Genomic DNA, 13,040 nt, shown 5'->3' with positions numbered 1-13,040 from the left:
ATACACGTGACCAAACTGAGCAGAGAAAGATCACTTCTTCCGTACATAAATACAACAATCACAGATTAAGTGTGCTAAATATGATTTATTTCCTATCGATACATTTTTCCCATGGTTACACCACAATCAGCTCTTCCCATTGGGTGGTTAACAGGACAGTTCTGAGGTATACATTTCATTTGAGGAGAGGGGCATTTGGTTCAGCCTTCATCAGTAAGCAGAGACATTGTCATGCCCCCTCAATAAAACCTCACTGTGTTAACCTCTCTCTCCATCATACTGACCTACAATTTGGTCAAGGGACAGCCCACACAATGCAGCTATTTGGCATAATAGGCAAGATATTACATGACATAGAGAGTCTAATATTCCCCTAACAGAGAAAAACAAGAGCAATAATCAATGTAATAAATAAATCAATAGAAAATAAGAAGTGAGTCCGGATTTATTTTTTCAAACATGATTGCCTTGGAAAGACACTGACAGGATTCAAAGAATTACACGATTCTTTACATTCAGAAACAAGGAGAAAATGTAATGGAGTCATAATTGTTCAAGTGTGTGTGTGCTATATCGGTGATCAGCGTCAGGATCATTCAAGCATCGTCCTATCTGTTCCAGTCTAAATACTGATGTATAACTTTAAAACGGTCATTCAATTCAACATGAATTCATTAGTGAGGACACTGCTACACTTACTATACAATCATAACAAGAAAGGCACTGAGGAACATTGTTACTAATTCTTATCTCCTTTTCACTCTCTTTCGTCTCCCAACTGTAGCAATCTATAGCATTAATTTGAAAAGTAAATCTGTTATATTAGACTAGTCTCATAGACTAGACGTAACATAGTAAATGTAAATCTGGGACACTGAAATGAGTGGTTGCTGAACATCTAGCATTGCGTGTTTTATTTAGTCTCATCACGGACAACTTTAGCATTCTAGTTAATTAGCAACTTTGCAAGTACTTACTACTTTTTTAGCTACTTTGCATGTTAGCTAACCTTTCCCCTAACCCTTTAACCTAACTCCTAACCCTATCCCAAACCTTAACCTCTAGCTTAGCTAACGTTAGCCAGCTAGCTAACTGTAGCGTTAGCAACCTTGCCACCGAGCTAACGTTATCCACAACTAATTGGAATTGTTAACTGAACTAGATCTGACCTGCCAATGAAAATGCTTGCGATCCACTCACTGGAAACCCTTGTGAAATGTTTTGGCTGAAACGATGGTTGGTCACAGTGCTAGTCAGTTGGACTGGAGTGGGCGTTACAGGAGAAAAGGGAAATGGAACAGCTACGGAGCTTGACTGATATAGCATCTTCTCGTGATTAGATATGGCACTTTCAGGAGTGTAGTTAAAAGTCCTACACCATGTCCTTCTGGGGGGGGGGGGTCAGTTCCTCCTGTCATGGGCACGCAGTGTCGATGCGGCTGTACTTCACTTGACTCCACTGGGCTGGTCGCCATGACAGCGGCATCTGGTAGTTCCGAGGGACGATGCCTGTGACATTCTGTTCAAGGTACTGGAAAAATCGGTACCACCACACCCTTGAGAAAAAGTTGCTCTGCGATGATTCCTTTAGCTTCTGTGAAACAAATAAAAATGTTCATGAATAACACCATTCCATAATTGTTGAACATACAAGTAACATTAGTCCATTATAGGGTAATCACATTGGTTATTCCACTAGTAAGTGTGACCAAATATAGACTTACTTGCTGGTTGGCCATGGTGTGGTACCACCAGAATAGGCGTGTGGTGATGAAGTAAGCCACCGCCACGTCTATAGAGTAGTGGTCATGAGCCAGGAGAATGCAGAAGAGTCCCACAGCACAGAGCAGCCAGCAGATCCAGTGGTACCACCATAACTTTTTGGGGGAATCTGTGAGAAACAGAAAATACCTTTTATTTCATGCGACCAATCAAACATGTGTTTTTTCAACAGTCAGATATCAGATTGAATCGTTCTTACAATATACCACCAGGTGTCTCTGTTGCTCCAAAATAAACATTATAGACAGGTTTTTACTAAGAGAGGCTATGCAGTAGTTTTGTGTAGCCTACTTACACTCTTTAATGAAGAGATAGATGAGTGTCAGCATGACTGTGTGGCCACTGTAAAGGTAGTCCCCACACATGTGGTGGGAGCCAGTGATGGTCAGGCCTCCTCCTGCATTCATCTTCATCACTCGGCTCATTTGAGATGCCCAGTCACCAAACAGCTACAACAGGAAGGAAACATCACAAAAGTGTGTGAAGTTAGTGTGCTCCAGAAAAGCACATGAACTTAGACTTACTCAACAACAATACAGTAACATTTGTATCTGTGTAAGGGGCCAAAGGGGAAGTGTTAGCCTACTATTTAGGAGTGTGAACTGAACTAATTATGTTAAACCTGTTCTGACAATTAGAAGCTGATCATATATGATGAGACTAAGTTAAAAGAAGGCCTCCAGTCAGTGACGCTGGCCCCTAGCCAAACGGTTTCAACAGTATCGCTAATTATAGTTAGATTCACAGGAAATTATAGTTAGACTCACCCCACTCACACTAACTTTAGGGGGGGAACTCTCACGAGGAACACACTGATTCACCACTGCTTCGTGATATCACTGAACAGACGTGCTAACGGTCGGGAGCATTGAGGTTAGCCACAGTAGGCGAAGTCATCATGTGCAGTCCCCCCAAAAAATTCCAGCCGTTGAGTCTCGAAACCGTTCCAAACGTTGGCTGCAGATATATTGACGTCTTAATGGGAGGGCATACAGTAGATCAGCTTTTACTACAGCATGGCTGAGGCGAAACTGCTGAAGAAATGGGTCTACAGTCATATCGACAAATGCCGTCTACTATCCATTAAAATGTGACCAACGTTGCCACAAACAAAAATAAACCCTCCAAAGAGGCATACATCGTCTGTTTTCGTTTAATGTGAGAAAATCTCCAGTTCTTTTTTAACCGACACTAGCTACGTTTCGATGAACTTGTCCAGTGAATTTGTTGTCGTTCCATTTAACTAGCTTTTGTCGATAAAAATGGCTAGATGTAACAAAAGAAACAAACAAACGAACCTACAGTGTCTAATACAAAATAAGTGGTTGAAGTGTTTCCATTACCCATTTAGGCAAATTGCGCATTAGGCCTAATAAAAGGGCGACAGCCTGAAGCCTAATGCCATCCCACCTATCAGGTTCATGTCTCAGGTAGCCTGCGAAAGCCAGCATGGATAGAATGCAATAATTGACTAATATTTGCCATATTCTAATAATTATCATGTGTCAACATATCGCTACAGTCGAGCCATGGTGAAACTTGCTCTCCTATTGATCTAAAATAATTGGATGGTGAAACTTGACAGCCAACCAGAAAAGCAAGGTGAAGCCATTCAGGCATTATTGAAAGTCAGGACAATCCTTGTCCTACAAAAAAAACATACTTTTTTATAGTTGAAAAAAATATATATATTTTCCAAGCAGTAGTCACTTAGAATGATTCTATGGTATATTGGCATTCGCACAATTTAGTGTGCATCCCGCCACCTACTGTGTGGGATGTACAAACCAAAAAATAAATAAACCAAACAACTGTTCCGTTAAAAATCTAAATAGATCTGATCCCTACACAGGCTCAAGAAGAGCCTGGGAGGGCAGGCCATCTTCCGGCGCCAGTACCGCTTGCAAGTCTTCAGATGCAAAATCCTTGAGTCCCCCAAAAAATTCTGCTGGAGCCACAATAATGTCCAGTTTCTTTGACTTCTTTGAGACGTAAAGTCCACCCTTTTAACACAGAGTATCTTTTGACTGGCAGCAAACATTTACTACAGGCTGTGGTGAATCCACTACTATATCTTAACTAGCATCACTTGTTTTCTCAACTCCTTTAAATCACCTCTGCGGAGGTGATTTGAATGACCAATAACTTTGCTCTAAACTTGTTTCTGAACAATTCACCATGCAGCCAACATGACCGAGTGGCGCAGATTACTGTTCAATTTGAGAAGGGCCGTCCTCCCTCACCTCTTTTTCCACCATTCACGTCACGGCAGAGGTGGAAAAAGTACCCAACTGTCATACTTGAGAAAAAGTAAAGATACCTTAATAGAAAATGACTCAAGTAAAAGTCAACCAGTAAAATTCTACTTGAATAAAAGTCTAAAAGTATTTGGTTTAAAATATACTTAAGTATCAAAAGTATAAATAATGTCTAATTCCTTATATTAAGCACCATTTCTTGTTTTTTTTTTATTTACGGGAAAGCCAGGGACACACTCCAACACTCAGACATAATTTACAAACAAAGCATTTGAGGTTAGTGAGTCCGCCATATCAGAGGCAGTAGGGATGACCAAGGATGTTCGGTTGATAAGTGCATGTTTTTGACTATTCTCCTGTCCTGCTAAGCATTCAAAATGTAACAGGTACTTTTGGGTGTCGAGGAAAATGTATGGAGTAAAAAGTACAATATTTTCTTAAGGAATGGAGTGAAGTAAAAGTAGTCAAAAATATAAATAACAAAGTGAAGTAACAGAGACTGAAAAAAAACTACTTGAGTACTACTTTAAAGTATTTTTTACTTACAGTTGAAGTCGGAAGTTTACATAGACCTTAGCCAAAAATATTTAAACTCAGTTTTTCACCATTCCTGACATTTAATCCTAGTAAAAATTCCCTGTCTTAGGTCAGTTAGGATCACCACTTTATTTTAAGAATGTGAAATGTCAGAATAATAGTAGAGAGAATTATTTATTTCAGCTTTTATTTCTTTCAGAAGTTTACATACACTCAGTTAGTATTTGGTAGCATTGCCTTTAAATTGTTTAACTTGGGTCAAACATTTAGGGTAGCCTTCCAAAAGCATCCCACAATAAGTTGGGTGGATTTTGGCCCATTCCTCCTGACAGAGCTGGTGTAACTGAGTCAGGTTTGTAGGTCTCCTTGCTCGCACACACTTTTTCAGTTCTGCCCACACATTTTCTATAGGATCCAGGTCAGGGCTTGGTGATTGCTACTCCAATACCTTGACATTGTTGTCCTTAAGCCATTTTGCCACAACTTTGGAAGTATGCTTGGGGTCATTGTCCATTTGGAAGACTCAGTTGCGACCAAGCTTTAACTTCCTGACTGATTTTGATATGTTGCTTCAATATATCCACAAAATTTCCCCCCCTCATGATTCCATCTATTTTGTGAAGTACTTCCTCCTGCAGCAAAGCACCCCCACAACATGATGCTGCCACCCCCATGCTTCACGTTTGGGATGGTGTTCTTCGGCTTGCAAGCGTCCCCCTTTTCCCTCCAAACATAACGATGGTCATTATATCCAAAGAGTTCTATTTTTGTTTCATCAGACCAGAGGACATTTCTCCAAAACGTACGATCTTTGTCCCCATGTGCAGTTGCAAACCGTAGTCTGTCTTTTTTATGGCAGTTTTGGAGCAGTGGCTTCCTCCTTGCAGAGCGGCCTTTCAGGTTATGTCGATAAAGGACTCGTTTTACTGTGGATAGAGATACTTTTGTATCTGTTTCCTCCAGCATCTTCACAAGCTCCTTTGCTGTTGTTCTGGGATTGATTTGCACTTTTCGCACCAAAGTATGTTCATCTCTAGGAGACAGAACGCGTGGTATGATGGCTGCGTGGTCCCATGGTGTTTATACTTGCATGCTATTGTTTGTAGAGATGAACGTAGTACCTTTAGGCACTTGGGAATTGCTCCCAAGGATGAACCAGACTTATGGAGGTCTACACAATTTTTTTCTGAGGTCTTGGCTGATTTATTTAGATTTTCCCATGATGTCAAGCAAAGAGGCATTGAGTTTGAAGGGAGACCTTGAAATACATCCACAGGTACACCTCCAATTGACTCAAATGATATCAATTAGTCTATCAGAAGCTTCATAGCCATGACAATTTTCGGGAATTTTCCAAGCTATTTAAAGGCACAGTCAACTTAGTGTATGTAAACTTCTGACCCACTGGAATTGTGATACAGTGAATTATAAGTGAAATATTCTGTCTGTAAACATTTTTGGAAAAATTACTTGTGTCATGCACAAAGTAGATGTCCTAACCGACTTGCCAAAACTATAGTTTTTGTGGAGCAGTTGAAAAACGGTATAGTTTGTGTGGAGTGGTTGAAAAACGAGTTTTAATGACTCCAACGTAAGTGTATGTAAATTTCTGACTTCAACCGTAAGTACTTTATGCCACTACATCATGGGCCATAGAACGGTCCCAGCATGATCGAATCCACCCTCTGAATGGGGCTCCGGTGTATAACGACCAGTGGTGGTGAGTATAACCAGATATTGGAATATAATGACTTAGGTTTTAGAATTAGGTTTCTCCCTACAAAAGGGCTTTATTACAGACAGAAATACTCCTGAGCACCCCAGTCCAACAAAATGAAATAATGAAATAATGGCTGCAGGTATGGTAGTAGCCAACAAATATCTGAGTATGACTAATACAGTGAACTAGAATCAAGAACTGTAATGGCATTGCCAGCCTGAATCTAATCCAATCTGGAGCTACAGTCAGTCTAATGCATCTGTAAAGCATAAAATTAGGGTTTCCATTAGTTACCACAGTTAAAAAGTCAAAAATGTATTTAAACAAAAATGTGCTTTTTGGTCTTAATTTAAGGTTAGGCATAAGATTAGCGGTGTGGTTAAGGGTTAGGGTTTATCACATTTTAATAGGGGGCCTGTATGACTTTGTAGCTTGACCCGAGTTACTTCCTTGATGACACAGACAGCTTCATCAAAGGTAATGAGAGTTCTGTGAAAAGTTTTAAATTAATTTCCCAGCCAAGCAGATACATGTAGTAATCATTTTGGATGTGAATTGGATTATCAAAAAGCTTTGTCCTTTCTTATAACAAAATGCAATTTACCACACCACCTCATAAGATGAGGAAGTACATTGTTTGTAAGGATTGCCTGCTGTAATTGTTTCGGAGATGTCCAGTTTGCAGCCTAACATGCAACATAGAGAAGACCAGCAAGAGGACCCTCAGCATCACGCAGACATGCCCTCTCTGTGAGCATTCCTATAGATGGACAGGGAGGACACTTGAATCAGGTTTGTGACATTTGACCTAGTCAAAGGTCAAAACAGTTTTGAGTTTTGTCCCAATTCACCTTCATGACCTAGCCTGGTGGAACCAGCCTGATCGACATTCTATTTCACTTCACATATCATGATATCTGAAGTGAAATAGAAAGGTGAATTCAGCGATCAGGTTGGTTCCACCATGCTAATCATAACCACCATTGATAACATACTCAATGCTGTGTGTGTGTGTGTGTGTGTGACCGACCAGTGTCTTTGATGAGGGGCCAGGAGCTGACCTACGCTGTCATGGGCCTGGAGCTGATCTATACTGTCATGGGCCAGGAGCTGATCTACGCTGTCATGCCCATTAATGGGGCGCCAGAATTAGGTAGGTTTAGTCTGACCTGTTCAAATTTCAACATAGTATATGTTTGTTTGTCAGATATCACCTATCCTAACTGCCATTGGTTATAGAACAGTGACTATGTGTGTATGTGTTCACAGATGCATCTATGGAGCCAGCACATGGAGACTTGCAAGATGATGTGATCAAGTCCAGACTGACAGAATGGCTTGATACGGATGTCTCTGAATGGAGAGCCCTGGTACTCAGCATAACATTTTACTAGACAACTTTCACTTGTATTGTCTTTTTATTATTGAATTGATGATATCAGCCAAGATGGGGAAGGAAAAACCTTGAGTATTCTGTACCAGGATCAGGGAACTCCTGTTGTATACGGGACACCACACAGAAAGGTATGACCACTCTGACATGTTTGCCAAGGTAGCTCCATTACCACCAGACAAAATGCCAATAGGCACAGTATCTGTATCAGCTGGGAATGACAATGAAAGGCGCACATTGATATATTATAAAAACACTGCTTCTACGGTATTACTACATTTGAAAGTTATCAAAACACTTAGTTTAGAACATCTACATAAATTCAGCAAGTCACCATACATCTATCTACCTGTAGTTATTGAACTCAAACTGCAAGAGATTAGTATGTTGTGATTGAGTGGGGGAAAACGGATACGGGCAAGGTTCTGACATATGGGTGTGTCTTGGTGGTGGCAAGGACACACCCAAGAAACACCCACATCAAACCACATCCTCAACACAACACGCGTTTGGCTTCTGTCTCTTCTGCAAGCATTTCCTGAGGAGCAAGTCAAAGAAATGAGGCAGTTCCTCTCTCTAAGACATAAGACACAGTCATGTAACTTAGTATGCTATGTTTTTGCATAATGGAAAAATGCAACAAATATGGCATGTTTCTGAGCCCAGGGAGGGGTGGTAAGTACCTTAGGAGAGCACTTGAAATGCATCCCTGGCACGGGGAGTGTGGTGATGTACATGGTGATACACCTGTAGAGGTAGAGTGTGCCAATGATGAAAAAGAACCGCCGACCAACGATGGACCTGAGGATGAGAACGTTGCACATGAAGAATCAAGACCTGCTGGAGTGCTTAACCAGCACACTACTAGGGGCTGTTGCGGTGACCGTATTACCACCACACCGGCAGTCAAGAGTCATGACCGCAGTAAAATTCCACATGCATGGCAACATCCTATTATGCTCTCTGGACATGCGTTGGTACTAACCAAATGTAACTCAGTGCTCTGTTGTCCCTCTAGCCACTCTGAAATCAAAAATCGCATCAAACACTTACAATCAAAACAGTATTGTGATTTTAAAACTCACCTCACTATGATTAATCAATTTGAAGAAGTTCAACAACAGGTTGGAACTGAGTGGAAAACATGGTTGTTGTGTATGTTGTTTTAAAGCCTAACACAACTAAATTGACAACGCATTCGAAGGTGAATGCTTATGAAGGTATAACTTGTGAATATGCTTAGGCCTATATGAGCCCAAGCCCGAAAAAACCCGGAATAATTAAAATGATGATCGTGCCGTTATACAATACATAGCCTAATATCCTACTGCATACTTAAGATGTCTTTGGTACATAATTGGTCTAGTCTATACTCCAAAATCTTCCTCTTTGAGTGTGGACTGTATTATTTTGCATACTGGATGGACTGGTTACCTTATGCTACACTCAAAACATTATATCCATATGTCTGGGAGAGAACATATAGGCCTAGGCGATGCTGTTGGTTCATTGATTGTGCAGGGCGGCTTACAGAATTAGCCTACAATTATAGTGAATTTGTATTTGATTTTGAATAGCCTAGTAATAGGCTGCCGACATTACCTTTAGCTACAGAATCTCTCCACCATGCATTTCCATCTCATTTCTCAAGCGCACAGAGAGTTGAAGTTAATGTTTAGTTTTTACCACTAAAAAGAGGAGGATCCCAGCTGCTACTATATATATATATATATATATATATATATATATATATATATATATATATATATATATATACATATTTCTGCTAATATTAAGCACATTCTCCATGCTCCCCTATAAAACCGGAGTAGCCTACCCGGCATGATTGAAAAACGAACTGCGGGAAAGCTGCCTCCATTCGCTACTCGAGTGCATACAGATGATATGTCTTTTTTCCCCTGACCTGAACTAATTTGACATATTAGTAAAGACAAGATTAAATTGAGAATAGTCTGATGGGTGAAAATATGATCACTTGATGAGAGAACAGCGTGTGCAGCCTGAGGCAAGCTTTTGTTGCAACTTTCTCACATCATCAATAGCCTAAAGTCACATTACGTAGCCCATATATGTATGATTTCTAAGACATTGTAAGGTTTGTCTCATTCACAAGTTGCTAAATAACTCAAAATCAAGCATATAGGACCGGTTTCAAATGATCACTTATATACGCTCAACATAGGAACTTCATATGCTCACTCGATCCAGAACGGGAGAAATATAATTTCTATTTTATTCAGCTAAGTTCAAATATATTCTCCTTACTATAAAATCACATCATGTAAAATAATGGCACGGGACTTATGAGCATATCTTGTCTGCTAAATGAACTAGCTTAAAGCCTATGGCATGACGCATAGCCAGACAACAGAGTAGGCCATCTCATATTCTGTTTTTCTGGAGAGAAACAAATCTTCATATCATGTTTCTTTAGACCTGCCTAAAATAAATAATGGATTTATTGTGATGGTGTATATTAAATTGATGTATTATACTTTTTTAGAAATGTAGATGTTCCAAAGGCAAGCTTGTATGAGGCTTGTAGGCCTATGCGTGGATGCCTGGAGATGCTAAACGTGTTGATGTTAATTAACAGGTAATTACTATGAGACCGGCAGTCATATGCATGACAATAACCCGCCTGGCAAAACGTAATGACCGCCACAGCCTTAAACATTACAGAACATCCTTTAACATGGAGTGGATCATTCAATAAGTTATGGATGTTCTAATTCAAGTCGTTATGAATTACTATAGCATATCTTGGTCATTTACCTATATTTTAACAGTGCCCACTGTAGAAGCCACAGGACGATCAGTATCATGCCGTTGATTTCGCATATAGAAAAAGCCCAGTCTACTCGCCCGAAAAAGTCAAAGAACTTGTCTGGTAGGGGTGGAGTGGCCTCCTTGGCAGGCACACGTTCGTGGACCACGGAGATCATAATGGTGGTGAAGATGAAGCAGATCGTGGCGTAGACAAAAGCCACGCCAGTCTTCCCCCATTCCTCAGGAAACGGAGAGCGGGTGATCTCAGGCATGGGGATCTGGATCCGCTCCTTGTGGAACTCATTGACCACACCATTCCTCTTGGGCTTGTTCCCATTAACCTCACTGTTGACGGCCAAGATGGCGTGTCCGTTGGCATGCCTGTTTTTATGCGTTTCAATGTGGTGCTCTATCCTGAGAGTCTCCATCTTGTCCAGGAGCTGTCTGCCTCCGTCCAAGGTGACAAGGGCCAGAGGAGCCGTCTGGAAGTCTGCTTTAGAGAGCTGCATGAGGCCCTTGCCGTTCAGGTGACGTAAGGCCTCTGAGTATTCCTGCATTCCCACATCAGTCAGCCACAGGAGCACGTCCTTCGTTGACCAATGGACCACTTTCTTCATGTCAGACCCTGTGGCGTACACATTGCAAACAGAAGGAGAAACAATGGAGGGAGAGTCCAGAGGTGTTCATGACTAACAAATCACATTGGGTGCTGCTGACAAATGGAGTATCCAGTCAGGTTTATCTAGAGGTTAACCCACCAAGGTGGGATTGCATTTTCAGCTGTTCGATGCAGTGACTTTTTGTACTAAAATGAAAAAAAAAAAAAAACATTTTAATAAATATTCAAAATAAATTTGCATCACTTTGACATATCAGGCTTTATGTTCCCCTCAACCAATCACGTCTATCCTAGACTGTATGCAATCTATTAAATAGTGTGATGACTCAAATAAGAAAATAATTGTAACTATACAAAATGTATAGTATTATAATATTCTTACATAAAAAAACTTTATAATGGTAAAAGTAAAATATTCATAATCAGCGGACTAAAATTCGTCACCCATTCAACATATTTCGAAATGTATGCACACAAACGGACCACAGAATGTTGACACTTATGCACGCGCTCTCGTTCAGGAGGGCATGAGACTTCTATGTGGGAAGACAAAGCCACAAGTATCAGTTAAAATACCAGTTAAAGGGCATTCAGGTGAGGAAGTACAAGAGTTATTTCATAAACACACCGAGTCAACGACTAACTACTTCAACCATGTCTGATATTGTTCTTGTATCAATACAGTACAGCAGAGAAAGCAAATTCCGTTATGAGAGTCAAATAGGTTTAAAATGTTTCACGTTCTGTGGAATAATTTTAAACAAAAAACATGTTACCTTGTTGCTACTGTGTCTATTTTGCCGAATGATCCCCGACACGAAAATAGTTACGCTACACTATTCCTCGTAAGAAATGAACAAACATGCAAATTGAGGCAACTTTGTTATGCGCGGGAGAGGTAACTTCCATGCAAGACATTCGAAGAACACCGGACGGTATGCTTACAGGATGTGGCTCTTTCTTTCACCTCATGTGCTTTACATTAGCAAAGGGAACCATCGCCCATCGGCGCCACTTCTTCAGATAAAATAAGTGCGTCTTTTGACGTAATTCTAGTTACTGCTACCCGGAATCCTTGGGACGTCCCCAACCTAAGAGGGGGCTCCCGAGTGGCGCAGCGGTCCAAGGCACTGCATCTCAGTGCTAGAGGCGTCACTACAGAACCTGATTGAGAGTCCCATGAGGGGCGCACAATTGGCCCAGCGCCATCCGGGTTAGGGTTTGGCCGGGTTAGGCCGTTATTGATATAATAATTAGTTTTTAACTGACTTGCCTAATTAGATTAAGGTTAGGTTTAGGGTAAACTAAAATTGTCCCCGACGCGAGTCGAGCATATCTAGCTACAACCAGGCGTTCCCTGAGAACAGTCTTCGTTTCTACGAAGGCGACTCAAGCGCGTTACCACAGGAAACCATGGTATTTCAAATGTGAGCAGCTCTCTTGTGGTTAGGGTTAGTGGTGCACGACTTAGTGGCGAGTCGACTCTGACTCCTGTGATTGGAATCGAAAGGAGTCTACTCAGACTCTTGCTCGACTCCCAAAACGGATGCGCACACACATACACACCTCATTAAACATTATATTTGATGTATTTAACTAGGCAAGTCAGTTAAGAACAAATACTTATTTTACAATGACGGCCTACCCATTATTGGAAGACTACATTTGCATTCTAGAGGACTGACATGAGCATAATGCTGCTCATTTGCCTATAAAAGGCCTATTTTGTTTGAATATAGAAGGTGATGTGTAGTAACTATAATATTTCAGTGATATTTCTGCTGTGTGCAGCCTTGACGAATCCCATGGGATGACGCAATGCACTCTACGCTGATAAGCCTATTCTTTTCCATGTTATAGCCTTATTCGGATGGGTATTACTAGAGATTATGGTTTTGACATTATTATCCAAGCATGTGCGATATTGCAGAGGAAGATTCA

The 13,040-nt window shown here is 40.8% G+C and overlaps 1 protein-coding gene across 4 annotated transcripts; it reads right to left on the bottom strand.

Annotated features, from left to right (window-relative positions):
* Positions 1–65: 65 nt before the first annotated feature.
* On the bottom strand, positions 66–12,493 carry LOC115144056 (phosphatidylcholine:ceramide cholinephosphotransferase 1-like). Of its 4 annotated transcripts, XM_029684697.2 has the most exons (7): positions 11,876–12,153; positions 11,239–11,285; positions 10,487–11,105; positions 8,374–8,491; positions 2,078–2,231; positions 1,725–1,891; positions 66–1,594 (listed from the first exon to the last, which is right to left on the bottom strand). In XM_029684697.2, the coding sequence occupies exons 2-7, from the start codon at positions 11,252–11,254 to the stop codon at positions 1,415–1,417; spliced, it is 1,254 nt and encodes a 417-aa protein (XP_029540557.2). In that variant the 5' UTR covers positions 11,255–11,285; positions 11,876–12,153; the 3' UTR covers positions 66–1,414. The 4 variants fall into 4 exon arrangements, with proteins under 4 accessions (XP_029540557.2, XP_064858512.1, XP_029540555.2 ...); XM_065002440.1 differs by lacking the exons at positions 11,239–11,285; positions 11,876–12,153 and adding an exon at positions 12,160–12,493; XM_029684695.2 differs by having other exon boundaries at positions 11,239–12,153.
* Between the last annotated feature and the right edge of the window lie 547 nt (positions 12,494–13,040).

The sequence above is a fragment of the Oncorhynchus nerka genome, linkage group LG16 (genome assembly GCF_034236695.1).
Source record: "Oncorhynchus nerka isolate Pitt River linkage group LG16, Oner_Uvic_2.0, whole genome shotgun sequence".
NCBI classification, from domain to species: domain Eukaryota; kingdom Metazoa; phylum Chordata; class Actinopteri; order Salmoniformes; family Salmonidae; genus Oncorhynchus; species Oncorhynchus nerka.
This window is presented reverse-complemented; position numbering and strand designations above follow the sequence as displayed.

Coding starts and splice junctions, on each gene's coding strand:
- LOC115144056 (XM_029684695.2), bottom strand. CDS start 11,311: ATGTTTTTTTTTTTTTTTCATTTTAGTACAAAAAGTCACTGCATCGAA. Junction 1,892..2,077: donor CTATCTCTTCATTAAAGAGT/GTAAGTAGGCTA, acceptor TGTTTCTCACAG/ATTCCCCCAAAAAGTTATGG. Junction 1,595..1,724: donor ACACCATGGCCAACCAGCAA/GTAAGTCTATAT, acceptor TTTGTTTCACAG/AAGCTAAAGGAATCATCGCA.